General features: G+C 72.9%; 3 protein-coding genes and 1 long non-coding RNA gene across 8 annotated transcripts; 2 read left to right on the top strand and 2 right to left on the bottom strand.

The window, feature by feature from the left end:
- Positions 1-459: 459 nt before the first annotated feature.
- Positions 460-2,416, bottom strand: RDH5 (retinol dehydrogenase 5). The gene is made up of 4 exons (XM_072847264.1): positions 2,044-2,416; positions 1,025-1,283; positions 794-957; positions 460-698 (listed from the first exon to the last, which is right to left on the bottom strand). Exons 1-4 carry the CDS (start codon positions 2,354-2,356, stop codon positions 475-477), a joined length of 960 nt encoding a protein of 319 aa, XP_072703365.1. The 5' UTR covers positions 2,357-2,416; the 3' UTR covers positions 460-474.
- On the top strand, positions 569-8,592 carry LOC140644436 (uncharacterized). 2 transcript variants are annotated; one of them, XR_012039785.1, is made up of 5 exons: positions 569-944; positions 1,144-1,301; positions 1,944-2,344; positions 7,378-7,503; positions 7,995-8,355. It is a non-coding gene; the product is annotated as an uncharacterized lncRNA (long non-coding RNA). The 2 variants fall into 2 exon arrangements; XR_012039786.1 differs by lacking the exons at positions 569-944; positions 1,144-1,301; positions 1,944-2,344 and adding an exon at positions 8,467-8,592 and having other exon boundaries at positions 6,937-7,503; positions 7,995-8,171.
- BLOC1S1 (biogenesis of lysosomal organelles complex 1 subunit 1) lies at positions 3,935-5,848 on the bottom strand. The gene is made up of 4 exons (XM_072847277.1): positions 5,725-5,848; positions 5,311-5,383; positions 4,677-4,809; positions 3,935-4,257 (listed from the first exon to the last, which is right to left on the bottom strand). The coding sequence occupies exons 1-4, from the start codon at positions 5,783-5,785 to the stop codon at positions 4,147-4,149; spliced, it is 378 nt and encodes a 125-aa protein (XP_072703378.1). The 5' UTR covers positions 5,786-5,848; the 3' UTR covers positions 3,935-4,146.
- Positions 8,593-12,524: 3,932 nt separating the features above from the next.
- ITGA7 (integrin subunit alpha 7) lies at positions 12,525-24,643 on the top strand. 4 transcript variants are annotated; one of them, XM_072847251.1, is made up of 26 exons: positions 12,525-12,694; positions 15,078-15,205; positions 15,302-15,381; positions 15,467-15,722; positions 16,446-16,577; positions 18,138-18,345; positions 18,483-18,676; positions 18,832-18,920; positions 18,999-19,126; positions 19,384-19,479; positions 19,580-19,641; positions 19,765-19,934; positions 20,455-20,625; positions 20,731-20,843; positions 20,936-21,134; positions 21,478-21,561; positions 21,636-21,715; positions 21,852-21,929; positions 22,012-22,114; positions 22,273-22,449; positions 22,550-22,642; positions 22,743-22,856; positions 22,939-23,037; positions 23,113-23,238; positions 23,617-23,776; positions 24,199-24,321. In XM_072847251.1, exons 1-25 carry the CDS (start codon positions 12,525-12,527, stop codon positions 23,731-23,733), a joined length of 3,267 nt encoding a protein of 1,088 aa, XP_072703352.1. In that variant the 3' UTR covers positions 23,734-23,776; positions 24,199-24,321. The 4 variants fall into 4 exon arrangements, with proteins under 4 accessions (XP_072703352.1, XP_072703350.1, XP_072703351.1 ...); XM_072847249.1 differs by lacking the exon at positions 23,617-23,776 and having other exon boundaries at positions 24,199-24,643; XM_072847250.1 differs by having other exon boundaries at positions 23,617-24,323.
- Positions 24,644-24,738: the final 95 nt, after the last annotated feature.

Consider the following 24,738-nt stretch of genomic DNA (forward strand, 5'->3'; position numbering starts at 1 on the left):
CTGCCCCGTCCTGTAACTGGAACCTCCCCACCAGGAAGGGACTGGTCCCACTGGGAACAATGGGAGCACGGGGGGGGGCCCGGCATGTGTGGCCGTGGTGTGAGCAGCCCCGGCCCTGGGGGGCGACCGGGGGGGGCCAGCTTGGCTCAGGGCCGCGTCAACAGGACGCCAGGCCGTGCCGGGACCGGCGGAAGGGCAGTGATGGTGGCAGCGTCCCCGTGGGTCCCCCCGAGGGCCGTGGCCCTGGAAGCCCCCCCCCCTCGGTGCAGCGGGGCTGGGGTCTCCGTACGGCAATGCCACCAGCGGTCCCTGAGCCACGCGGGGACCCCGTCCGGCCCCGGGGCAGCCGCAGGGACGAGCACCGCAGGCGGCAGTTTGCACGGCACCCGGGATGGGTGGTTTATTTGCAGCCCTTGGGGGGGGGGGGGGGTCTCGCAGCCCTGTGGGGGGGGTGCTGGCGGCCGCAGCAGGGGACTAGCGGGCACGGTGGGCCGGCTTGGGCAGGATGGTGGCCAGGGCGAAGTCGACGAGGCAGGCGGGCAGGTAGGAGGCGGGCAGCCAGAGCAGCTTGGCGTCCCAGCCGGCGCTGTAGCGGGTGCGTGGGTGCCGGGCGCCCAGCGCGTGCTCCATGCAGCGGGTCACCTTGCTGAGGTCCGCGTCGCAGATGACGTTCATGATGAGCCGCTGCACCTTGAGGTCTGGGGGATGCGGGGGCGGGGGGGGTGTCAGGCAGGGACAGGCAGCCCACGGCCAGGGGAAACTGAGGCAGCGGGCACCCCCCCGCCCCACTCACACTTATGGAAGAAATCCTCGCCGTAGCTGAGCCGCGTCTCGGGCGCCAGGCGGTCCCAGAGCTGGCGCAGGGACGCCTCGATGCTCTCCAGGTTGGTCACCGCTGTCTTGAAGAAGCCGGGCTCCACGATGCTGACCTTCACCCCGAAGTGGTACATGTCGCGCCTGCGGGATGCACGGCCGTCAGGGCGCGGGGCGGGGGCCGCGGGGCGGGCGGGGGGCCGGCACCCACCGCAGGCTGTCGGAGAAGGCCTCGATGCAGTACTTGGAGATGCAGTAGCCGCCACCGTTGGCGGAGAGGCGGCCCAGCACGCTGGAGGTGTTCACCACCCGGCCCCGCGCCCGCTTCAGCAGGGGCAGGAACTGGAGCGTCACCTCGATGGCCCCGAAGGCGTTGACGGCCATGACCTGGCGGTAGTCCTCCATCCCCATCCACTCCGTGGGGCCGATGGGATTGGCCACCCCCGCGTTGTTCACCAGCCCAAAGAGCCCTGGGGGGCACGCGCGAGGTCGGGGATGGTGGCCGCGGTCCCCTCCTCTGTCTCCCTGCCCCACGGACCCCCGTCCTGTCCCTAGTGTGCCCTGGGGGGACCCTCCCCTCCATCTTGCCCCACAGCACCTTGCAGGCCCCCCCCCCCCCCCCCCGTAGCCCCTCTCTAGGGCTCCCCACAGCACCCCGTGGCAGGACCCATCTTGCCCCGCAGCCCCTCTCCAGACCCCCCTCATCCTTCGCCGTGGGGTGCCCTGGTGGGACCCCCCTGTTCTCCCCTGTAGCACCTCGTCGGGGACCCCTAATCCTGCCCCACAGCACCTTCCCAGGCACCCCCCGTTCTGCCCCATACCCCCGCTGTGGAGCTCCCCGTCTTGTCCTAGAGCATCCCTTGGTGGGACCAAGCCTCTCTCCTGAGACCACCCATCCTGCTGGGACCCCGTCCCCCCCAGCACCACCCCGGGTCCCATCCTGCCCCCCAGCACCTCCCCTGGGACCCCATGTCATTGTCATCGTCGTGTCCCCCCCCCAGCACCTCCCCTGGGACCCCATGTCGTTGTCATCGTCATCATCGTCCCCCCAGCACCACCCCGGGTCCCATCCTGCCCCCAGCACCTCCCCTGGGACCCCATGTCGTCATCATCGTCGTGTCCCCCCGCAGCACCTCTCCTGGGACCCCATGTCGTCGTCGTCGTCGTCGTCGTCATCATCATCGTCCCCCCCCCAGCACCACCCCGGGTCCCATCCTGCCCCCTCCTCACCTTTCTCGCCCACCTCTGCCTGCACCCACTCGACGGCCCGGCGGATGCTGTCGGAGCGGGTGACGTCGAGCAGGGTGGTGCGGAGGTGGCCGGAGCAGCTCCGCTGGAGGCTGTCGGCCCCTTTCTGGGTCAGGCAGGCGGCCAGCACCCGGTAGCCCCGGCAGGCCAGCCGCCGTGCCAGCAGGTTGCCGAAGCCGCTGTCGCAGCCGGTGATGAAGACGTGCTTGTCCTTGACGGAGGGCAGGGTCTGGCAGTCCCGCACCAGCCAGCCCAGCGCCCAGGCCAGTGCCACCAGCGCGAGGTACAGCCACATGGCGGGGGGGGCCTGCGGGGGGGGCGGTGGGAGAGGAACCCAGGCGTCCTGGGCCGTGCCGCCCCCCCCGCCACGTCAACCCCTGCGCCCCAAGTTGAACCCAGGCTTCTCGCTCGCTGGGTAAAGCCACGCACCCCTCCCCGCGCAGGGGACCCCCGGACGCCCTGCCCTGCCCCACAGCGTGGGGGGCAGACCTTGCCCAGGCAGAGGGTGGGAAAAGGGGGGGGGGCGCTGAGGATTGACCCCCAGCTTGGGGCAGGTCCCGCATGGGCCTGGGTCCGTGCCCAGGTGGCGTGGGGCACACGGGGACCCTGGGCGGTGGTCCCTGTCCTCCCGGGGTGGGGGTGAGCACCCCACGTCCCCCTCCCAGCGTGGGGACGAGCACCCCGTGTCCCCCACCCACGCCCGGACGCGTCTCCGACCGACCTCCCTCCCGCCGAGCCGGGGCGTCCGCGGCGTGCCGGGGATTAGCCGGGCGCAGTGCGTCAGCGCCTGGCCGGCACCCAGGGCCCACGGGGCAGCACCGGGCGGGGGGGGGTCCCAGCTGCTCCCCCCGTCCCCCTCCCAGGGCAGGGACGACCCCGGGCACCCTCCGCACGGGGAGGTGACCGTCACCGGCGCCTCTGGGACCCCCAACCCACCTGCCCCCACATCCCACCCCTCTCCCGTTATCTCCCCCCTGTGGGGGGCTGCGTCCCCCTCCAGGAGCCCCGTTTTGGGGGGGGGTCTTTGGGGGTGTTGGGCTTTTCCCATCGCTCCCAGCAACGGGTGCTGGCCGGGGGTTACGAACCCACCGGGGCTGGGACGGGGGCTCCGGGCTGACCCCCAAAGAGGCGGCAGCCCCCACCCCTTCCCGGCCCTCGGGGGCTGCGGGGGGGACACCCCGTGTCTGTCCTGGGTCCCCAGAGCCGGGCGAGGGCAGGGGACGGGCGCAGCCCCCCGCCCAGCCTGGACGGCGCGGGCTCTCGGCGTGCACGAGACCCAACAGACTCGTCTCACCGTGCCCTGCGGCCACGGGGCAGACCCACGGCGGGGGCCGCTGCGGCCTCGGCTCGCCTGGCACCCCTGGCCCGGGTCGGGGTGCGGAGGGGAGCCCACCCGGCGAGCCCCCACCTACCTTCGGCGGGGCAGAGGGCTCCGGGTGCTGCTCCGGCTGCGGCGGCAGAGGCCGTCTGAGCCGGGGGGGCCGCGGCCGCTCCTCCCCCTGTGCCGGGGCAGAGCCCGCAGCCAAAGTTCACGGTGGGCCGAGCCCCCCTGACCCCCCCCCCCCGCCCCCCCGTGCTGGGTGCAGCTCCAGGCGGGAACTTGGGTGCGTGGGGGTGCTGGGACACCCCTCGCCTTGTCGGGGGACCCTCACCGTGGAGGAGTCCCTGGCCAGAGACAGGAGGGAGGGCACCCCCCCCCCCCCCAGGGCACGCGGAACCCCCCGGGTCCCCTTCGCAGCCCTGGGAGGGGGCATTGCCCGGAGCTGGGGGGCCGAGCTCTCCCCCCGGGGGGATTAGAGCCCTCCTGGCCCAGAAGGGGCCTTTGTCTGGGAGAAAAAGGGGCCTCAGAGCCCGAGTTAAGCGGTAAAGAGGATGAGGGGGCTTAGGAGGGGGCAGCCGAGGGCTGTGCCAGGGCCCCGGCACACGCCTGGCCCAGCCGCCACGCACCGCCCGTACAACCGCGCTTTATTCTGCCCGCTCCCCGGTACGGAGGGGTCCCCGAGGCGGCCGGGAGCCGCCGCGTTATCTGCCAGGACCAGCCGCGGCGGCGTGGGGGGGCGCGTCCGGGGGAGCCCCGGTAGCGGCTCAGGAGCAGGAGGGCTGGAGCTGCCCCTTGTAGACGTACTCCAGGGCGGTGGCGATGGTCCGCATGTCCATCTCGATGCTGCGCGCCCAGTTCTCCACGTCGCCGATCTCCTGCCGGGACGGGGCGGGGGGGGGCTGTCAGGGAGCTGGCGGTGAGATCTGGGGGGGGGGTGTCCCACCCTCCCTCCACCTCCGGCGGCCGCGGCCCTGCAGGGGCTCGGGGCTGGCCGGGACCCCGCGGGTGCTGCCCGCTGCGGCGCGATCCGGCAGCAGGCGGATGGTGCTGCCAGACCGCTCCGGCGTCGAGCCGCGGGGCCGGGGCACGCAGCCCACCCAGCCCCCCGGCATCGGGCAGGCTGCACCGTGCCGGCGGTGGGCTCCTGGCACGCGGGACCCCATCCCTCCGCCAGCACCGGTGACACCGGGGGGGGCGGGGGGGTTCCCATGGGGCTGCTCCTCCGCGTGTCCCAGGGGGGGAACTCCAGGGGTGGGGGGCGACCTCCCCACCCGTGCCCGGGGGGGACCCCCACCTTGAGGGCCTGGTTGAAGTTCTCCACCATGGTGATCCACTGCCCCGTCTGCTTGGCAAACTGGGCCGCCTGCACCTGCAGCGTCTTCACCTCGTGGTCCAGCTTCCGCTGGTTGACGTAGGCCTGGGCCACCCTGCCGGGGGGGACACACGGGGGGACACGGGGCGTGGGGTCCTGCCCCAATGGCCCCGGGATGTGGGGAGTCCCCGGGAAGGGGGTGGCTGAGGGGGGCTGGGGGTCCCCGGGTGGGAGGTTTGGGGGGGAAGGGGGCAGGGAGTTGAGGGGGTCCCTGGGCAGGGGTCTTGGGGGGAGGGTCCCTGGCTGGGGCTGTGTAGGGGAAGGAGCTTGGGGGTCCCTGGCAGGGGGTTAGGGGTGCAGGGGTCCCTGGCTGGGGTTTCCAGGGGTAAAAGGGGCTGGGGGGTTCAGGGGTCCCCAGCTGGGGAGGCCGGGGGGGCCGGGGGGTTCGGGGTCTTGAGGCGGAAGGGGCTGGGGGTTGGGGGGTCCCCGGGGGCCAGGGGGCGGGGGGAAGGGGACCCCGGCTGGGGCTGGGGGGTCCTTGGCCAGGGGTGTTGGGGGCAGGGGGCTGGGGGGGCCCCGGCCGGGGCTTTGTGGGCTCGGGGGGTCTCGGCCTCACCCCACGTTGAGGTGATCGACCAGGGCCTCGGTCAGGCGGGTGGCGGCGGCGATGGCCTCCCGGCGCCGCCGCTCTGCGGGGACGCGGCCGTGAGGGGCGGCGGGACCCGACCCCGCCCTGCTGCCCCCACCCCGCCCCCCCGCACACGCCGGCCGTGACGCCAGCAGGGAGCCGCGTGACGTCAGCATGCGGTGCGGTGACATCACGCTCCACCCTGCCGGCCACCCCCCCACCCCCGCCCCTCACCGCCACGGTCGTGGTTCTCCCCCCCCCCCCCCTTGACGGACAGCCCCGCCGGCCAATGGGGCGCGCGCCCTCGGGCCCCCGCGGTGAGCGGCAGCTCCCGCCGCCAATCGGGCCGCCCCCCGGGGCGCGGGGCGGGGTCTGTCGCCATGGGGACGGGGGCGGGCTCACCCTGCAGCTCCCGCCGCTCGCTCTGCCGCGCCTGGTGCTCCTTCAGCAGCCGGGACAGCATGGCGGCCCCGGGACGGCACCGGCACGGCCCGCGTCACCTGACCGCTACGTCACCGCCACGTCACCGCCGCCGCCCCGCCTCCTGGGGCCTGCGGGGCCTATAGGGGCCATAGGGGCCGGGCTGGTGGCCCGGGGGGCTATAGAGTCCCTCGGGGGGTGTAGGGGCCTGGACGGGGGATACAGGGACCCGGGGGTCTACAGGGGCCTGGGCGAGGGCTATAGGAGCCCGGCTGGCAGCCCGAGGGGGCTACAGGGGCCTGTGTGGGGGCTATAGGGGCCATAGGTGCCTGAGGAGGTTACAAGGGCCTGGCTGATGGCTGTAGGGATTCACAGGGTCTATAGGGGTCTGGGTGGTGGCCTGTGAGGGTGACAGGGGCGTGTCAGGGCTGTAGGGAGCTGTTTGAGGGTGTGGGGAGCTGAGGGGGCTATAGGAGCCTGGCTGGGGGTCTGGGGGGGCCATAGGGGCCTGGCTGGGGGTCGGGGGGGCCATAGGAGCCTGTCTGGGGGGCCATAGGAGCCGGTCTGGGGGCCTATAGGAGCTTGGCTGGGGGTCTGGGGGGCCATAGGAGCCTGGCTGGGGGTCTGGGGGGCCGTAGGAGCCTGGCTGGGAGTCTGGGGGGCTATAGGAGCCTGTCTGGGGGTCTGGGGGGCTATAGGAGCCTGGCTGGGGGTCTGGGGGAGCTATAGGAGCCTGGCTGGGGGTCTGGGGGGCCATAGGAGCCTGGCTGGGGGTCTGGGGGGGCATAGGAGCCTGGCTGGGGGTCTGGGGGGCTATAGGAGCCTGGCTGGGGGTCTGGGGGGGCTATAGGAGCCTGTCTGGGGGGCTATAGGAGCCTGGCTGGGGGTCTGGGGGGCCATAGGAGCCTGGCTGGGGGTCTGGGGGGCTATAGGAGCCTGTCTGGGGGGCCATAGGAGCCTGTCTGGGGGAGCTATAGGAGCCTGGCTGGGGGCCTGGGGGGCCATAGGAGCCTGGCTGGGGGCCTGGGGGGCTATAGGAGCCTGGCTGGCGGTCTGGGGGAGCTATAGGAGCCTGGCTGGGGGTCTGGGGGAGCTATAGGAGCCTGGCTGGGGGTCTGAGTGGGACATAGGAGCCTGGCTGGGGGTCTGGGGGGGCTATAGGAGCCTGACTGGGGGTCCGGGGGAGCTATAGGAGCCTGGCTGGGGCTGTGGGCACGGATGGGGCCCGTCTGGGGGTGCAGGGTGCTGTAGGGGTTTGTGCTGGGGGACGTATGGGTGCTGTAGGAGCCTGGGTCCCGTGGCTCTGTGGCATGACGGGGACGTGGCTGCCTCATGCATGGCCCGGGGTGCCTGGGCTCCCCTTGCTCTGCCGGTTCCAGCCGTGCTGGCCGCTGGGCCCAGTACCAGCCGTGTGGCTGGGGGGGGGCCTGGGCTGTGCCCCGTGAGCGACCGAGAGCCCGGGCCCGGCTGCGGCGTGAGGTGCCGGGGTCCCCACCCCGTCTTTGGAAGCCATCTGTCCTTCTCCCGTGGTCTGTGATGAGCGGGGCAGTGCTCTGCTCCCCGCTGGCCAGGGAGAGGCCGGGGATGCCCGAAGGAGCTGAGCACGACCCTGCTAAACCCACTTTTACTTCCCAGGTGGACCAGGCCGCGCTGCTTGGGAATTCCCGAGCTCTCCCCCGCTTCCCGGCTGCGGTGGGACCACGACCGGGGCTAAATCTGAAATAATCCAGAATCGTCCTTGTCGGGGTGTCCCAGTGCCAGGTGCGGCCGCCCGGGCTGTTCGTGTGCCAGGCCGTAATGGATGGCAGCGAGAGAAATGAGCTGGCAGGGGGTGGGGGAGAGCCGGCCGCGTTCCCGAGATGCAGCTGCTGCCAGCAAAGTGCACTATGAAAATTAAATTGGCCTGCAGAGTGCCGGAAGGGTGAGCTGGCAGAAATGCCGGGATGCGTCTGATCTCACCGGGCTTAATCAGCCCGAGACCTGGGATGAGGTTGGTCCCTTGGCCGGGCGCCGGCTGGCTGCAGCTGAGCGGAGTCAGGAGGAGGAGGAAGATCTCCTCATCCCCTCGAGTTGGGCAGGGGAAGCGAAAAGAAAAGGCTGGGGCTGCGGGAGGGGGCTGCGGTTGCGGGGGTCGGCGCGGGCAAGGGGTAGGCAGGGCTCGGGGTGCTCTGGCAGGCTCGGGGTGCGGGCGGCACAGCGTTCTGCCTCGTCACAGCCCTGGTGTCGACTGTTTCTTCTCGATCTCCCTTCAGGGCGGTCCTGGCCCCGGCAGGAGCGGGATGTGCGTCTCTGCATCCCAGCTGGGTTCAGCTTCTCGTCCCTTCGCTGTCCCCTTACCTTCGTGCTCGGAGCTGGTGACCTGGAGGAACTCTGGCCGCAGCTACAGGAACTCGAGCATAAAATGTGGCCAAAGATAAACCAGTGAATGGGTAAAAATAACCCCAGCTTACGCCCCACACGCCTGTCCAACGCTGGCCCGCTCCGGTTACACAAACAAGTTCTTGCCTGCAGGAGCCCCTGCAGCCTCGGGAAGGGCAGAGGAATTTGTTTTGCTGTTTCACTCGTTCGCTGACGAGCGTGCCGGGCTAACGAGGGTGCTGTCGGGCAGAGCGTGCTGGGGGTCTGCGTGCGGTGGGGCCGCTCCGCTCCTCCCTGCGCCCAGGCCTGGGGTCAGCTGCTCCCCGTGAAAGGTCTGGGGGTATCGGAGGGGTTTGGTGTTTGCAGGGTAACCTCCGGCAGCTCTCCCACCCGCTAGAGCCCTGGGACGAGGCACCACTCCCCGAACCGTGCCGACCCGGTCCTGCCCTTCCTTCCAGAGGAATGAAGCTGGCTGCCCGGTTGGAGACCTTTGCTGGTGACGGTTGACCCTCCTGCGGGCGCCTGCGGGAGTTCACACCTCTCCCAGGCGCCGGCTCCAGCTCTCGGCACGTGCCGGGGATGCGCCTCGGCTTCCCTTGCCGACGCTGCCGGGAACGGCGGCGAAATACGCTTGCCTCTGCCCCGAGAGGCGCAACCAGCCCGGGCTGCGGGCGCAGGAGCCGCTCCCGCGCGTGGCTCCGCCGCCTCCCTCGTCCTCCCTCCTCTTGTGCCGACGGAGGATGCTCCGCCGAGGGAGCCTGGGCTCAGTTCAGCCCTTCACAGAGTTCACGGTGCTGGTGAGGTGGTTTGGCTGTGCCGGGGGAGCCGTCGGGAGCGTTTCCCTCCCTCCATCCGTGTGGAAGCGAGCGGTGGGTCCCGTCCTCGCCCTGCCCGAGCTCCGCTCCCGGCCCTCGCCGCTCCCCGGCTCCGGCTGTTTCTCCGCCCAGGGCAGCGCTTCCCCGCTCTCCCGCCCTCCCGCTTTCAGCTCCTGCTCCCGCAAAAGCCTTGGCGAGGCTCCTGCCGCAGACCCTGCCCTGGCTGCGGGAGCGGGACGAAGACGTCCCCGTGTTGTCCCCGGGCCCCGCTGTCCTTGGGCGCCTTGGGGAGCTCGGCCCCGCGGCCCCCCGCCGCGTGCTCCCCCCGTCTCGGCCGCGCGATGCCAGGGGCCGGGGGGGGCGAGGCTGCGGCTTCTGGGAGCTCAGGGTTCAAATCCAGGGCGTGGAGCAAAGGGAATCCTCCCAACAAGGAGTTTTCCTCTGACACACGAGTTGCTGCTGGGTTTCCCCCCCCTTTGGCAGTGAAAGCCCTCGTGCTTCGTGCCTGGGCTGCCGGGAACGGCGTGCTGCCGCGAGCCGGGCCGGGGGGAGCGCTCCCCGGCAAACCCTGCCGCATTTGGAAGTCGGTCCTCGCACCGAAAAGAAAATTCTCTCGAGATGGCGCGGAGGGGGATGACAAAGTCCGCCGTGACGCCGCGAGCGCCCAGGCTCCCGCTCTCGCTGCCGGCTCATCCGGGGGCAGCGACGGCAGCGCCTGCTTGTGCCGTGCCGTGTGCGGCAAAGCCGGCTCTGCTGAAACCCAGTCGCCGGCAGCTGGTGCCAGGGTGGGACGAGGCCGGGAGCCCCGAGGTGGGCAGTGTCCTGTCGTCCATGAACGAGGCGGTTTTGGGGTTGGAAATCCCCGACCCGCTGGGCTCGGGGCGGGGGGCCAGGCCTCCGGAGAGCTGCTGTCGCTAATCCGGAGCAGCTGGCTTCTCCGGCACGTTACCGGGCTCGGCGTGGGGAGCGGGTTGAGCTCCCGGCCGGGACCACGCCGTGGCCGTGCACGGAGCTGAGCGGCGCCGCTTGGGGTGCAGGGCTGGCTCCCCCGTGGCCAGGGCTCCCCGGCCTCGGGACTGCGCTCGGGTTTGGGTCCGTTTGAGGGAAAACAAAGCGGATTTGGAGGCTCGGTGGGGAGGAGGGAGGCTTGAGCGTGCGGTGCCCCCGGGGCTTGGTTTGGGAGGCGGGTGGCAGAGCGAGCTGGGGATGCGCGCTGGGGTCCCATCTCTCCTCCCCCTGCTCGTGGGCACCCTGAAGCCTTGATCAGATTTTCTGGGGGTCCCCTCTGTGCTGAGGGACGGCACCGGGACCCCAAATCAGGTCTTTATCTAGAGCGGCTGCTCTTCTGGCTTCCCGGCCACCACCCCCTTCCTTTCTGTTTGTACTCGGCCCGACACTCGCACGATGCCATCCTCGCCGTCGGGCAGCGGCCGCACGGCAGAGCTGGCGGGGAGCTCCGTGCTCCCCTGCCGGGTGGGCGACGGGGCGCGGGGGGGCGGCGGGAGGCTGAGCAGCCCCCGGGGACCGGGTCTGTTCCCGTCCTCCGCTCCCAGGCAGGGATCGGCCCTTTCCCACGTCAGGAGCGTGGCGATGGGGATGGTGGGAAGGGATTTGGGCTGCAAAAGGGGAAAGAAGGGGCGAGCGTGGGGAGGGCTGGACGGCGGCCAGGCGGGGGGGCGAGCTGGGGGGCACGGACCCTCTTGGTCCTGTCCTCGTCCCCCCCCAAACGCAGGGCCGGCCGGCAGCGAGGAGGAGGAGGAGGAGGTTGGGGTGAAGGACTGTTCCTGCGTCCAGCACGGAGCTGGAGCTCATTCACACGGCCGGAGCGGCCCTGCCAGCTCCCAAATATCTTCGCAGGCCTTTGGAGAGCGGGAGTGGTTAAAAATAGCCAGCGTGCCGGAAAATATGACAGCCCCCCCCCCCCAAGCTGCCGTTTGGGGCACGGGGCCGCGCTCGAGCCACGACCGCTCCCGTGGGACCCGGCCCTGCTGCTGGTGGGGTCCTGCCGGGCCGGCACCGCTGGGCCCCCCTTGTCCCCTGGGAGCCTGCGAAGGCACCGGCCCCTTCGGCGTGGGGGTGCGCGGGTCCCGCTCCCGCTGCTGCTCCTCTCGTTTTGGGGTGCGGGGGGGTCGCTCCTCTCCCAGCCCGAGGGTGGAGGAGGCTGGGGGGCCTGGCAGGAGTCTGTCCCCGTGGGAGCAGCCAGAGGGGTCGTCCCGGTCCCCTTGCCGCCGCCGTGTCCCCACGGCCGTCCCCGTGAGCACGGCCTCGGTGCTGGGGAGCCGCCGGGATGGCAGATTGCCCCCCCCCCCCCCGCGACGGCGGCTGTGCCGGGGGGGTATCGCCGCGGGTGACGGGGTATCGGGGTGTCACCGCGGGTGATGGGGTTTGGGGTATCGGGGTGCTGGGGCGTTGCCTCTTGGTGACGGCCGCGCAGAGGCCGATGGCGGTCGTGGCACACCGAGCTCGGCAGAGGGTCCAGGGGTGGGCGATCGCCCCCCGCCCCCCCCCGGGGAACCCCTGCCGCCCCGCCCGGGTGCTGTGCCCGGCCCTGGGGGACGTGGCCCCATTTCAGCAGCGCTGGAGGGGGGTGAGCAGCGGTTCGGGGCTGGGACACCCTGGGGGGGCCCCCCCTGCCCCCGGGGCTGTGCCTGGATGGGGGGATCTCCCTGCAGCATCGGCCGGGGCTGGGCCGGGGGCGCCGACGTCTGCCTCCGCGTGTGGGCAGCGCTGGTCTGCGCGGCGTGGGGTACCACGCGCTGCGACGTGGGGTGCCACGTGCTGCGACGTGGGGTGCCACAGCCTGTGATATGGGGTGCCACGCGCTGCGACGTGGGGTGCCGTGCACTGAGATATAGGGTGCCAGGCACTGCGATAGGGGGTGCTATGCGCTGCGATATGGGGTGCCAGGCAGTGAGATGTGGGGTGCCACGCACTGCGGTAGGGGGTGTCACAGACCGATGTGGGGTGCCACGCGCTGCGACGTGGGGTGCCATGTGCTGCGATGTGGGGTGCCACGCGCTGAGATATGGGGTGCCACAGCCTGTGATATGGGGTGCCACGCGCTGCGACGTGGGGTGCCACAGCCTGTGATATGAGGTGACATGCGCTGCGATACGGGGTGCCACGCGCTGCGACATGGGGTGCCATGCACTGAGATATAGGGTGCCAGGCACTGCGATATGGGGTGCTATGCGCTGCGATATGGGGTGCCAGGCAGTGGGATGTGGGGTGCCAGGCAGTGAGATGTGGGGTGCCACGCACTGCGGTAGGGGGTGTCACAGACCGACGTGGGGTGCCACGCGCTGCGACGTGGGGGTGATGCACTGTGCCGCCTGGGGCGACGGGTGCACCGCGCTGCGGTCCGGCTGCGGTGCGCGGCGATCCCGGGGTGCAGTGCCCCGTGCAGCGGGGTGCGGGGGCACCTTTGCGGGCCGCGGTGCTCTCCCTGCCCGGGGCTGAGCCACCCGGGCGGTGACACCCGGGCGGTGACACGCGGGGGGACCCAGCCCGCGGCGGGCGGGGCGGGGGCCGTGCTTCCTCGGCCACCCGTGCTCCTCCTCGCCGGCGGCCGGAGCCGGGGGGCGGCGGGGAGCGGCGGGGAGCGGCGGCATGGCGGGGGCTCGGCGGCTGTGGCTGCCCTGGCTCTGCCTGCGGCTGCTGGCGAGCTCAGCCTTCAACCTGGATGCCACCAGCACCCTGCTGAAGGACGGCGACAAGGGCAGCCTCTTCGGCTTCGCCGTGGCTCTGCACCGGCAGCTCAGCCCCGAGCCGGCCGGCTGGTGAGTGCGGGGACCCGGGGGGGGGGGCGGGGGGGGGGCCGGGCCCCCGTCCCCGGGGCCGGGAGGGGCGCGGGGAGCCGGGGACACCCCCCCCCAGCCGGGCTGTCCCCGCGGGTCCTGCCCCGCGTCCGGGTCTCCCCCCGCTCTGTGCCCCCTTCCTCGGGTCTGTGCCGTGTCCCGTGTCCCCGCTGAACGGGGGACCGGCAGCCCGGGGCTCCCCCCCCCGCCGCTCGGGGCTCCGCCGCCCGCTCCCCGGGCTTGGGGGTGCCGGGACTCCAACCGGGCTGCAGCCCCGAGGGGACGGGGACAGGCGCGGGGACCCGCCGCCTGCGCTGCCCTTCTGAATTATTCAGCAGGAGCCGGGGGATCGGGGGGGGGATCGGGGGGGGCGATCGATGCCCCGAGCGCAGCCTCGGGGTGCTCGGGCAGAGGGCCCCCCCCGCCGGGCCCCCCGGCCCTGCCGCCGCCTCCCCCGCGCCCGCTGGCCGCTGAGCTGGCAAACGCCCACCCGGTGCATGCCAGGGCAGCCGCCGCTGCGGTCCCAGCCCCTGTGTCCCCCGTGGACCCTGTGGACCCCAGCCCCTGTGTCCCCCGTGGACCCCATGGAGCCCAGCCCCTGTGTCCCCCGTGGACCCTGTGGACCCCAGCCCCTGTGTCCCCCGTGGACCCCATGGAGCCCAGCCCCTGTGTCCCCCGTGGACCCCAGCCCTGTGTCCCCCGTGGACCCTGTGGACCCCAGCCCCTGTGTCCCCCGTGGACCCCATGGAGCCCAGCCCCTGTGTCCCCCGTGGACCCCAGCCCTGTGTCCCCCATGGACCCCATGGACCCCAGCCCTGTGTCCCCCGTGGACCCCAGCCCCCGTGGACCCTGTGGACCCCAGCCCCTGTGTCTTCTGTGGACCCCATGGAGCCCAGCCCCTGTGTCCCCTGTGGTCCCCAGCCCTGTGTCCCCCGTGGACCCCAGCCCCTGTGTCCCGTGTCCCCCGTGGACCCCATGGAGCCCAGCCCCTGTGTCCCCCGTGGACCCCAGCCCTGTGTCCCCCGTGGACCCCAGCCCCCGTGGACCCTGTGGACCCCAGCCCCTGTGTCCCCCGTGGACCCCATGGAGCCCAGCCCCTGTGTCCCCCGTGGACCCCAGCCCTGTGTCCCATGTCCCCCGTGGACCCCAGCCCCTGTGGCCCCCGTGGACCCCAGCCCCTGTGGCCCCCCTGGCACCTGTGTGCCCCCCTGGCACTGGGGGGCTCGGGCTGCCGACGGGGGGCTCAGCAATGGGGACCCCTGGAGCGGGCCGGTCTCAGGGCGCTGTCGCCCGCGCCTCCCCACCCGCTCGCGAGGCCTCAGCCACCCTCCCTGTCCCCGCTGCCCCGGCTCGCCGCCGCCCGTCCCCGTCCCCCGCCAGGCCGGTGGCGCCGGCCGAAGCCACCCGGCCATGGCAGCCGCCCTCTCCACATTCTTGGCGTCGGGAGGGATATTTTGGCTCCCCGGTGCCCCAGCTCCCGGGCAGGTGTTTGCGGAGCCGCTGGCACCGCGCTGGGCTCTGCCCTGTCGGCAGCGTGCCGGTGTCCCCCTGCCTGTCCCCTCCGGTCCCCGGCAGGGCTCGGGGACGGGTTTAGCCCCACGGGCTCCTTACACGGTCCCCTGGCCCTGGCACCCCGGGCAGTGCCCGGTGCCCTGGCACGGGGTGCGCTCCTGTGCCTCCGTCTGGCTCCCTCCTTTTTTGGGCATGTTGCTGCAGGGTTATTTTGAGTGAATTCCAGTTTATTTTTACCGGCTCTGCCTCTCCGCCACCCCCCGGGGCTCCCTCGCGTCCTGAGGCCACCGTTCCCCGGGGAGAGGGTCTGGGGGTGGCCACAGGTGCCCCGCGGCCACCGAGGAGCCACCAGCAGCTCGGCGCTTGTCCGACAGAGGAGCGAGCCCCGTCCCCCTGGGGAGGGCTGCGCAGGGTGGGGGGGTCTGGGTGGGGGTCAGGGTGCCCCCAACCCTGCTGCACCAAGGGGGACGGAGCAGGGACAGGGCAGGAGTGGGGGTCCGGGTGTGCGTCACCTCCTGCGCCCCCTCCCCTGCCCACACGTGCACCGAGCTGCGGCTGAGGCCTGGCAACAGCCGCGTTGGGGCTGCAGCTGCTCGGCTGGGCCGGCTGGCACTGCGCCGGGCACGCACCACGCCGGCACGGCCAGCGGCGTGAAATCGGTGCGGGGGTGCGGGGACAGCTGCGTGGGGGCGGCGGGGACAGGGGTGCTCCGGCAGCTCCGGATGGGTGGCGGGTGGCGGGACCGGGTGTGCAAACCCAGCGCCGCTCGTGCCCGCTCGTGCACGGCCGGGGCTCGCGGGGGGTGCCGGGAGCTGCCCCCCACGCCCTGACGGGGGGCTCCCTACCGCGGCAGGTTGCTGGTGGGGGCTCCCCAGGCGCCGGCGCTGCCCAGCCAAGGTGCCAACCGGACCGGGGGGCTCTTCGCCTGCCCGCTGACCCCCGAGCTCTCCGACTGCTGGCGGGTGCCCATCGACGAGGGAGGTGAGGCGTGCGCCCGGGGGTGCTTGGTCAGCGGGGCCCCCCCCGGCTCCCCGCCTTGGGGGTCCCGGCGGGGCTGACGCTGCCCATCCCCACCAGTGGACCTGCAGCGGGAGAGCAAGGAGAACCAGTGGCTGGGGGTGAGCGTGAAGAGCCAAGGTGCCGGCGGCAAGATTGTGGTGAGCACCAGGGGGGGGGGGAACGGTGGCGAGGGCTACGGGGGGGGGTCCCCCGGCACCGCCTGAACCCCCTCCCCGCGCGCAGACCTGCGCCCACCTGTACGAGGCACGGCACCGGGTGCGGCAGCCCCTGGAGACGCGGGACGTGATCGGGCGCTGCTTCGTGCTGAGCCAGGACCTGCGGGTGCGGGACGAGCTGGACGGGGGCGAGTGGAAGTTCTGCGAGGGGCGGCCGCAGGGCCACGACCGCTTCGGCTCCTGCCAGCAGGGCCTGGCCGCTGCCTTCAGCCCCGACCACCATTACATCCTCTTCGGGGCCCCCGGCACCTACAACTGGAAGGGTGAGGGCGGGGGCGGCCGGGGCCCCCCGGGCTGGGCGAGGGTACGGGCGCGGGGCTGCGTGTGCGCAGGGTTGCGTGTGCACGCGTGTGGGTGCGTGTTCCTGCCTGGGCAGGCGCACGAGGTCGTGCGCGGTCGGGGTGCAAGCCGTGGGTGTGAGCGTACGGGTGCCTGTGTGCTGCGTGTGAGCACGCTATAGGTGTGAGCATATGGCTGCGTGCACGTGGGGGGCGTGAGCGTGCTGTGGGTGTGAGCACGTGTGCGTGAGCGTGCTGTGGGAGTGAGCACACGGGTGCGCGTGTGGTACGAGTGTGCACGTGTGGGTGTGCGTGCATGTGGCTGGGTGTATGCGAGCGTGTGCGCGTGCGTGCAGGTACGTGCACACGCATGCATGATGTGTGTGCGTGCTGGGGGTGTGAGCACACGCGTGTGCGCATGCTGTATGACCGCGCGCGCGTGTGCACATGGGTGTGCGCACGCGTGCAGGCGTGCGCGCATACACGCGCGCTGTGTGTGAGCGCAAGGGGTTAGACGCGCCGCGCGCCCACGTCCGTGCACGTGTGCGTGCACCGGTGCGTCCGTGCGCCGGGATGCCCGGGCCAGGGCAGGCCCACCTGGCGAGCGCGGTGCCGTGGGGCAGCTCCGGCCCCTTTGTCCCCAGGCAGCAGGAGGGTCCCCGGGGGGGTCCCCACCCCGGCCCCCCTCACCCCTCCTCGGTTCGGCAGGGAACCTGCGCGTGGAGCTGCTTAACCAGAGCTCCCTCGACCTGCTGCGCTATGACGACGGGCCCTACGAAGCCGGGGGCGAGAAGGACCAGGACCCCTCGCTCATCCCCGTGCCCGCCAACAGCTACTTCGGTACGGGCACGGCGGAGTCCGGGCGCGGTCCACGGCGTGGCACGGCACAGGGGACCCCCCCGTCGCTGCCTCCCTGGCCCCGCCGCCCGGCTCCAGCCTGCCCCGGCCGCGGTGCCCACCCTGACGCCCCTCTCTCTTTCTCTCCCGCCCGGCCGCGGCGCAGGGCTGCTCTTTGTGACAAACATTGATAGCTCAGACCCCGACCAGCTGGTCTACAAAACCCCCGAGCCCGGCGAGAAGGTGCCCGGCGCGGCTGGCGACGTGGCCCAGAATAGCTACTTGGGTTCGTAAGGGCCGACGGTGTCGGCGTCCCCGTGTGCCACCCTCCCCGGAGCTGTGTCCTGTGGCGTGTCCCCCGTGTCTGTGGAGGGGAGAGGAAAGGAGACCTCCCGCAGCCTCGACCGGGCCTCGCGAGCCCACGTGTGCACGCACGTGTCCCCACGCGCACACGCGTGCGCCGAGCACGCCTCCCTGCACACGCAGCATTGCCCCCTCCTCGTGCACGCACGCACGCACCGAGCACGCCCCCCTTCGCACCCCCCTGCATGCTTGCCCCCCCTCCCCGTGCACACCCCCTTGCACCCCCACCCGTCCACGCGTGTGGCCGCACACCTCCCCCCGCCGCACACTCCCACGCCTCGTGGGTCCGTCTCGTGCCGGCACACGCCTGTGGCTGTCACCCCCCCGGGGTGGGGGTCCCACCCCCCCCCAGCCAGGGCTCCCTGTGGGCAGCGCTGCCTTGTCCCCGTCCCTGTCCCCGTCCCTGTCCTGCGTCCCATCGCTGTGCGGGGGCTGCGGGGGGGGCTCCGCCAGGCTGGGGGGGGGGCAGAGCCCGCAGGGCGGGGGGGCACAGAGCCTGGCGTGGCCCCCAGCACCCCCCTGTCCCTGTGCCCTTCCCTCCGGAGATGTTTCTGCATGGGGGGGTGCACGGTTCCCGCAGGGGGAGGCAGCGGCCGCAGCCTGCTGGAGCCTGGCCGGGGGGTGCCGGGGGGCTCGGGGGGCTGCGGGGCTGCTGGGGGGCTCGGGGGGCTGCACGCTGCAACTGCTGTATGTGGGGAAGGGGCTCCCAGGCCCCCGCCATGGAGGGGGCTCTGCCGCTGTCTCCAGCTGGGGGGGGGTCCAGCCCCTGCCTGGCTCTGCTCCAGGTCTTGCTGCTCTTCAGGCCCCCAAATCTTCCCTTCTCTCCCCAAAATCTTCCCTTCTGGCAATGTGGGGATGGGCTGGTCCTCGCTCACTCCGGCAGCCTCTGCTCCCCCTTTGGCTTCCACTGGCCCGGAGCTGGGGAGGGGACCCCGCAGTCCGTCGTCCCCCCCCCACCCCCCCTGCAGCTGCGGCTGCTGTGCCCCAGGGAGCACAGAGCAGGGAAACTGAGGCACGAGCAGAGCCCCCATCCCCAACCCCACGCCAAAGCACAAGGGTCCCCGAGGGAAGACTTGGCCACGCAGAGCTGAGCAGAGAGAGAGAGACGGACGGACGGACGGACGGACGGGCAGACGGCGGGTGTGGGGGGCTGGGGGGGCCGGGGGCCGGGTGGGTGCCAACGCCTGCTCCCCTCCGCAGGCTTCTCGGTGGACTCGGGCGCGGGGCTGACGCGGAGGCGGGAGCTGAGCTTCGTCACCGGAGCCCCCCGCGCCAACCACACCGGGGCCGTGGTCATCCTGCGCCGCGACAGTGCCAACCGCTTGGTGCCCGAGGCCGTGCTGCCCGGCCAGCAGCTCACCTCCGCCTTTGGCTACGCCGTCGCCGTGCTCGACCTCAACAGCGACGGGTGAGTTTGGGGGGACCCCCCCGCCCCCAACCGTGGCAGCTCGGCCCCCCAGTCCCAGTGCCGGGGCATCGCCCCGGCTCGGTGCACCCGGACAGCTTGCCGTGGCCAGCGGGGTGACGGAGCTGCCGTCCCCGCAGCTGGATGGACCTGGTGGTGGGGGCCCCCCACTTTTTTGAGCGCAAGGAGGAGATCGGGGGGGCTGCCTACGTCTACATCAACCCAGCGGGGCGCTGGGACTCCGCCACCCCCCTCCGCCTCAACGGCACCCGCGGCTCCATGTTCGGCATCGCCCTCAGTGCCGCCGGGGACCTCAACCAGGACGGCTTCGAGGGTGAGGGGCTCGGGGGGGGGCTCAGGGGTCCCCATGGCCTGGGACACAGCCTGCGTCCTGCCGGGGGGGGGGAGATGGTGGCACTGGGGGCTGCATCCCATAGAGGGTGTTGGGAGGGGTCTCGGCCCCCCCGCTACCTGCCCTTGCCCCCCCAGACCTGGCCGTGGGAGCCCCCTTCGATGGCGCTGGCAAAGTCTACATCTACCACGGCAGCAACCTGGGCATCGTGGCAAAGCCGGCACAGGTAAGGGGGTGCGGGGCTGGGGGGGGCATTGCCCATCACCCCCCCCCATTCCCGGTGTCATGGGCGCCTTGTCCCCAGGTCCTGGACGGGGAGGGCGTGGGGGTGACGGCCTTCGGGTACTCACTCTCGGGGGGGCTGGACGTGGATGGGAACCTCTACCCCGATCTGCTCGTCGGCTCCCTGTCCGACACCGTCGTGCTGTACAGGTGAGCGCCCACCGCGGCACCCCCCCCCGGGGCTTCCCCCTCCCCGAGCACCCCCACCCCCGAGCACCCCCTCCCCGAGCACCCCCTATCGCAGGGCTCCCCTCCAGCCCTCCCAGCGCATCCCCTGACCCAGGGGGTCCCTGGGCACGGCCGGGGGTCCCATGCAGGGGGACGGGTGCCAGCTCTACGCAAGGCTCGGGGTGCCCTTGAAGGGGGGGGGGGGCCCAGCCTGGCACCCCCTGTTTCTCCCCCGGCAGGGCCCGGCCGGTCGTCCACGTCTCCAGGAACGTCTCCCTGCTCCCCCCCAACATCGACCTGGAGCAGAGCAATTGCCAGCACCAGGAGGGCGTCTGGTGGGTGCCACCCGCTTCGTGTCCCCCCCCAACTCCCTGGGCACCCAGCCGGGGCACGGCTGTGGGTGGGTGCCGCCCGTCTCACCCTGTGCCCCCGCAGCGTGGATGTCCGAGCCTGCTTCAGCTACACGGCCAGTCCCGCCAGCTACAGCCCCCGCCTCGGTGAGCGCGGTGGGGACAGGCAGCGGGGCGGGGGACCTCGGGGCTGCGCCGCCGGGGGGACGGGAGCCCCCCGGGGTGGGTGGGGAGGGCCCCCCGGCATCGCGCCCGTCCCTTTCTCCCTAGTGCTGGAGTACGTGTTCGATGCCGACACGGACCGCCGGCGGCTGGGCCAGGCCCCCCGCGTCTCCTTCCTCGGCCGCCGTCCATCAGACCCCGAGCACCAGTTCTCCGACACGGTGGAGCTGCCCCGGCAGCACGCCCGTGCCTGCGTCAAAGCCACCTTCCAGCTCCAGGTGGGTCCCCGTCCTCATCCCCATCCTCATCCTCATCCCCGTCCCTGTCCCTGTCCCCATCCCCATCGTCATCCCCATCCCCGTCCTCATCCTCATCCCCATCCCCGTCCCTGTCCCCATCCCCGTCCCTGTCCCCATCCTCATCCCCATCCCCGTCCTCATCCTCATCCTCATCCTCATCCTCATCCCCATCCCCGTCCCTGTCCCCATCCTCATCCCCATCCCCGTCCTCATCCCCATCCTCATCCCCGTCCCTGTCCCTGTCCCTGTCCCCATCCCCATCCCTGTCCCCATCCTCATCCCCATCCCTGTCCCATCCCCGTCCCCATCCCGTCCCTGTCCCCATCCCCATCCCTGTCCCCATCCCCATCCCTGTCCCCATCCTCATCCCCATCCCCGTCCTCATCCCCGTCCCCATCCCCGTCCCTGTCCCCATCCCCATCCCTGTCCCCATCCCCATCCTCATCCCCGTCCGCCCTGTGTCCCCCCTCGCCCTCACCCTCGCCCACCCTCTCCGCAGGACAGCATCCGTGACAAGCTGCGCCCCATCGCTGTCACCCTCGCCTACGGCATCCAGGGAGCCGGGGCCACGCGGCAGAGCCGGGGGGCTGCGCGGCAGAGCCGGGGGGCCACCCTGCCGCCCCTGTCACCCGTGCTCAGCCCCCAGCAGCCCAGCAGCCACCGCACCGAGGTGGGGACCCGGCCGCGTTCCCCTGTCCCCCCCGGGGGTCCGGGGCGCACGGTCCCGCGCGAGGGCTGCCTGGAGTGTCCCCGTGTCCCCCCCGTGTCCCCCCAGGTGCATTTCCTGAAGCAGGGCTGCGGGGACGACAAGATCTGCCAGAGCAACCTCCAGCTCCGCTTCCAGTTCTGCACCCGCCTGGGGGACGCCGATTTCCTGCCCCTGCCCAGGTGAGGGGCGTCGGGGTGCCGCCCCCCGGGTCCCCACGCCGTAGGGTGCTGGGGACAGCCCGGGGGGATGCTCACAGCGGCTCTGTCCCCAGGGGCGCGGACGGCACCGCTGTCTTCGCCATGAGCGACCAGAAGGACGTGGCCTTGGAGATCCACGTCACCAACCTGCCCTCGGACCCGGCGGAGCCGCAGCGGGACGGGGACGATGCCCACGAGGCCCTGCTCACCGCCACCTTCCCCCCCGAGCTGCCCTACTCCGCCCTGCGTCCCTACGACGGCCGGGCACCCTCGGTGCGGTGGGGGCCTGGGGGGGGGGCAAGGGTGGGGTGCTCTGGGGGTGGCACCGAGGGTGCTGGGGACAGGGGGGTGGGGTGGTCCTGGGGGTGCAGAAGGAGGGGGACGGTCCTGGGGGTGTTGGAGGGACAGGGTGGGTCCCGGGGGTGCTGGGGGCGTGGGATGGGGGCAGACCTGGGGGTGCTGAGGGCTGGGGATGGTCCCGGGGTGCTGAGGGCTGGGGTGATCCGTGGGGTGCAGAGGGCTGGGGCTGGTCCTGGGGTGCAGGAGGGGGTCGGTCCCGGGGCGCAGCGGGCTGGGGGGATGCCAGCCGCGGGGGGCTCAGCTCTCTGCCCCCCAGGACAAGCCGGTGCTGTGCCTCGCCAACCAGAACGGCTCGCAGGTGGCGTGCGAGCTGGGGAACCCCCTGAAACGCGGAGCCCAGGTGGGCGCAGCTCCCCGCTCCCCCCGGCCCCCGGCCCCCGGCCCCAGCCCCAGCCCTCACCCCTCTGCCCCCAGGTGCGGTTCTTCCTCATCCTCAGCACCCTGGGCATCACCATCCAGACCACGGACCTGGCGGTGGAGCTGGCCCTGTCCACGTGAGCCCCGGGGCGGGGCGGGGGGCTTCACAGCAGAGCCCCCACGCTCGGCTCGTGCGTGGGCACGTTTGCGGGGGGGGGGGGGTTTGGGGTGATGCCTCCCCCTGACCACCCCCCCCCCCCCGCCGCTCCCCAGGATCAGCGAGCAGCCGGGGCTGGAGCCGGTGGTGGCTCGCGCCCGCGTGGTCATCGAGCTGCCGCTCTCCGTGACGGGGTGGGTGAGGGTGGGGAGGGGGGTCTGGGACCCCCCCGCTCCCCCTCCCCGAAGCCGCCCTGACCCCCGGCTGTCCCCACAGCGTGGCCGTGCCGCCCCGGCTCTTCTTCGGCGGGGTGGTGCGGGGGGAGAGCGCCATGCGGCGGGAGAGCCAGGTGGGCAGCGCCGTGCGCTTCGAGGTCACGGTGAGTCGCCCCGAAGCCTGGCTCCCGTGGCGGGGGGACGGGGGTCTCGGCCCCGCCGCTCCCCTTCCCGCCCCGTGCTCCCGGGTGGGGGGTGGCTGTGGGGCGGGGGGGTCCGCGTCGCCCCGCTCACGCCGCCGCCGTCATCTCTGCCCCCCCAGGTCTCCAACCGGGGCCAGTCGCTGAAGACGCTGGGCTCGGCCTTCCTCACCCTCCTCTGGCCCCACGAGATCAGCACCGGGAAATGGCTGCTCTACCCCCTGCACCTGGAGCTGGCGGCTCCCTCGGGGCAGCGGGTGGCCTGTAGCCCCCCGGCCAACCCGCTGCGCCTGGCCCTGGTACCGCTGCGGGAGGGGACGCGGCGGTGGCCGAGGGGGGGAGGGGGGCGGGGGGGGGGGTCCGCGCCGCCCCGCTCCATGCCCGTCCTTCCCCCTCCAGGAGCCGCCGGGGGAGGCTGACCCCGCCGAGGCACCCACCCCGGGGTCCTGGTGGGTGCCGGCGCCCGGAGAGAGGAGGAGGAACGTCACGCTGGTGCGTGGGGCTGGGGGGGCACCCGCTCCTGGGGGGCACCCGCTCCTGGGGCTCCCCCCCGCTCGCGGGGCGCGCGACCGGGCTGACCCCCGTCCCGCAGGACTGCGCCCAGGGCACCGCGCGCTGCCTGGCCTTCCGCTGCCCGCTGCACAGCTTCGAGCGCGCCGCCGTGCTGAGAGCCCGCGGGCGCCTCTGGAACGGGACCTTCCTGGAGGTAGGAGTGGACGGGGACGGGGACGGGGTCTGGCCCCCCGCCGGGGCCGGGGAGGGGGCTCAGCCCGCGCCCCCCGCCGCAGGAGTACCTGGCCGTCACCTCGGTGGAGCTGATCGTGCGCGCCAGCGTCTCGGTGACCTCCTCCATCAAGAACCTGGTGCTGAAGGACGCCTCCACGCAGGTCTGGCCCCGCCGCCCCCGGCCCCCCCCAGCCCCCCGGCTCCCCCCGGCCCCCTGACCGCCCTCCGCTCCCCAGATCCCCGTCTCCATCTACCTGGACCCCGAGGCGGCGGTGGCCGGCGGCGTGCCCTGGTGGGTCATCCTGCTGGCCGTGCTGGCCGGCGTCCTCGTCCTGGCCCTGCTCGTCTTCATCCTCTGGAAGGTGAGGGACGGGGACGGGGTCCCCGCGGCAAGATGCGTCCCCCCTCGCCGTGGCACAGGGTCCCCTGGACATGCTGTGCCGTGCCCCCCCAGCCGTGCCATGCCACGCCATGCCGTGCCACGCCGTGCTCCCCCCACTGTGCCGTGCCCCCCCAGCCGTGCCACGCCGTGCCACGCCGTGCCACGCTGTGCTCCCCCGGCTGTGCCGTGCCCCCCCAGCCGTGCCATGCCACGCCACGCCATGCAACCCCAGCTCTGCCGTGCCACTCCAGCTCTGCCATGCCATGCCACGCCACCCCAGCCGTGCCGTGCCGTGCCGTGCCGTGCCACGCCACCCAGCCTGGCCTTGCCCGGCCTCACCCTCTCGCTTCCTCCCCAGTGCGGCTTCTTCAAGCGGAGCAGCCGAAAGTCCCGCTACGCCGCTAACTATTACCGGGCCCGCCTGGGCCTGCAGCCCTCCGCGGCGGACAAGCAGGCGCTGGAGGGCGAGCGGTAACGCAGGGCTCTCCCGCCCCGGCCCCGGCCGGCAGCGAGCACCGGTGCGCGGGGGTGCGTGAGGGCTGGCGGCCGCCCCGCGCGGGTGCGCGAGGGCTGGCAGCGTGCCGAGGCGGAGGGACGAGCGTTTGCGGCGTCGGGGCGGACGGACGAGGGGTTTGCAGTGCCGGGGCGCGGGCGTGCGAGGGGAGCCCGTGCCAGGACGTGCGAGGGCTCGCAGCGTGGGTGTGTGTGTGGGTTTGCGGTGCTGGCGCGTGGCTGCGCGAGGGTTTGCCGTGCCCGAACCGGGACGTGCGAGGGTTTGCGGTGCCGGCGCGTGGTTGCGCAAGTGCTGGTGCAAAGCGTGCACCCCTGCGCTCTTGGGGTGAGTGCCGAGGGACGGGCGAGCGCCCGCGACGTGGGCTCACGGAGCCGTTCCTGAAGCCAGGGCGTCCCCGCGGGGCCCTGACTCGCCGGTGCCCCGCAGCTGGGCTTCTTCCGCCGCGTGCGGTACGCGCCGCCGGCCGTGCCGCAGTACCACGCCGTGAAGATCCCGCGGGAGGAGCGGCAGCAGTTCCGCGAGGAGAAGACGGGCACGATCCAGAGGAAGGAGTGGGCCGCCAACTTGAGCGAGGCCAGCGACGGCCACGTCACTCCCAGCTCGGCGTAGCCCCCTCGGTCCCGGGGACGACACGGGGACGGCGGCAGGCGCACGGGACGCTGGGCACAGGACCTTCCTCCCCAGCCGTGCCCCACGGAAGGACCTTCTGGCACCGCGTGTGGGGAGGCACACGCGTGTGCCGGCACGCGCCTGCCTTAGCCGGGCACACACGGGACTGCTCACAGCGAGACGGGGCCGTGGGCCCCGAGGGAGGGCTCAGCCCCACGGGGTCAGCTCGGCCCCACAGCGATGTTCAACCCAATAAAGGAACGGCCCCTTCACACAGACCCGGTCCCTTCCTCGCAGCCCGTGTCGGCCGTGACGGGTGTGGCCGTGGGGCTGGGGAGCCGCCATGATGGGAGTGGC

Source organism: Ciconia boyciana, chromosome 27 (assembly GCF_034638445.1).
Source record: "Ciconia boyciana chromosome 27, ASM3463844v1, whole genome shotgun sequence".
In the NCBI taxonomy this organism is placed as follows: domain Eukaryota; kingdom Metazoa; phylum Chordata; class Aves; order Ciconiiformes; family Ciconiidae; genus Ciconia; species Ciconia boyciana.

Excerpts from the sequence above, each read along its gene's own strand:
- BLOC1S1 (XM_072847277.1), bottom strand. The coding sequence starts at position 5,785 with ATGCTGTCCCGGCTGCTGAAGGAGCACCAGGCGCGGCAGAGCGAGCGG. Across the intron at positions 4,810-5,310 it reads GTCGATCACCTCAACGTGGG|GGTGGCCCAGGCCTACGTCA; the intron begins GTGAGGCCGAGA and ends CCCCCCCGGCAG. Across the intron at positions 4,258-4,676 it reads ACTTCAACCAGGCCCTCAAG|GAGATCGGCGACGTGGAGAA; the intron begins GTGGGGGTCCCC and ends CCGTCCCGGCAG.
- ITGA7 (XM_072847249.1), top strand. The coding sequence starts at position 12,525 with ATGGCGGGGGCTCGGCGGCTGTGGCTGCCCTGGCTCTGCCTGCGGCTG. Across the intron at positions 15,382-15,466 it reads GTGCCGGCGGCAAGATTGTG|ACCTGCGCCCACCTGTACGA; the intron begins GTGAGCACCAGG and ends CCCCGCGCGCAG. Across the intron at positions 19,642-19,764 it reads CAGCTACAGCCCCCGCCTCG|TGCTGGAGTACGTGTTCGAT; the intron begins GTGAGCGCGGTG and ends CTTTCTCCCTAG.
- RDH5 (XM_072847264.1), bottom strand. The coding sequence starts at position 2,356 with ATGTGGCTGTACCTCGCGCTGGTGGCACTGGCCTGGGCGCTGGGCTGG. Across the intron at positions 1,284-2,043 it reads GGCAGAGGTGGGCGAGAAAG|GGCTCTTTGGGCTGGTGAAC; the intron begins GTGAGGAGGGGG and ends CGTGCCCCCCAG. Across the intron at positions 699-793 it reads CGAGGATTTCTTCCATAAGT|ACCTCAAGGTGCAGCGGCTC; the intron begins GTGAGTGGGGCG and ends CGCATCCCCCAG.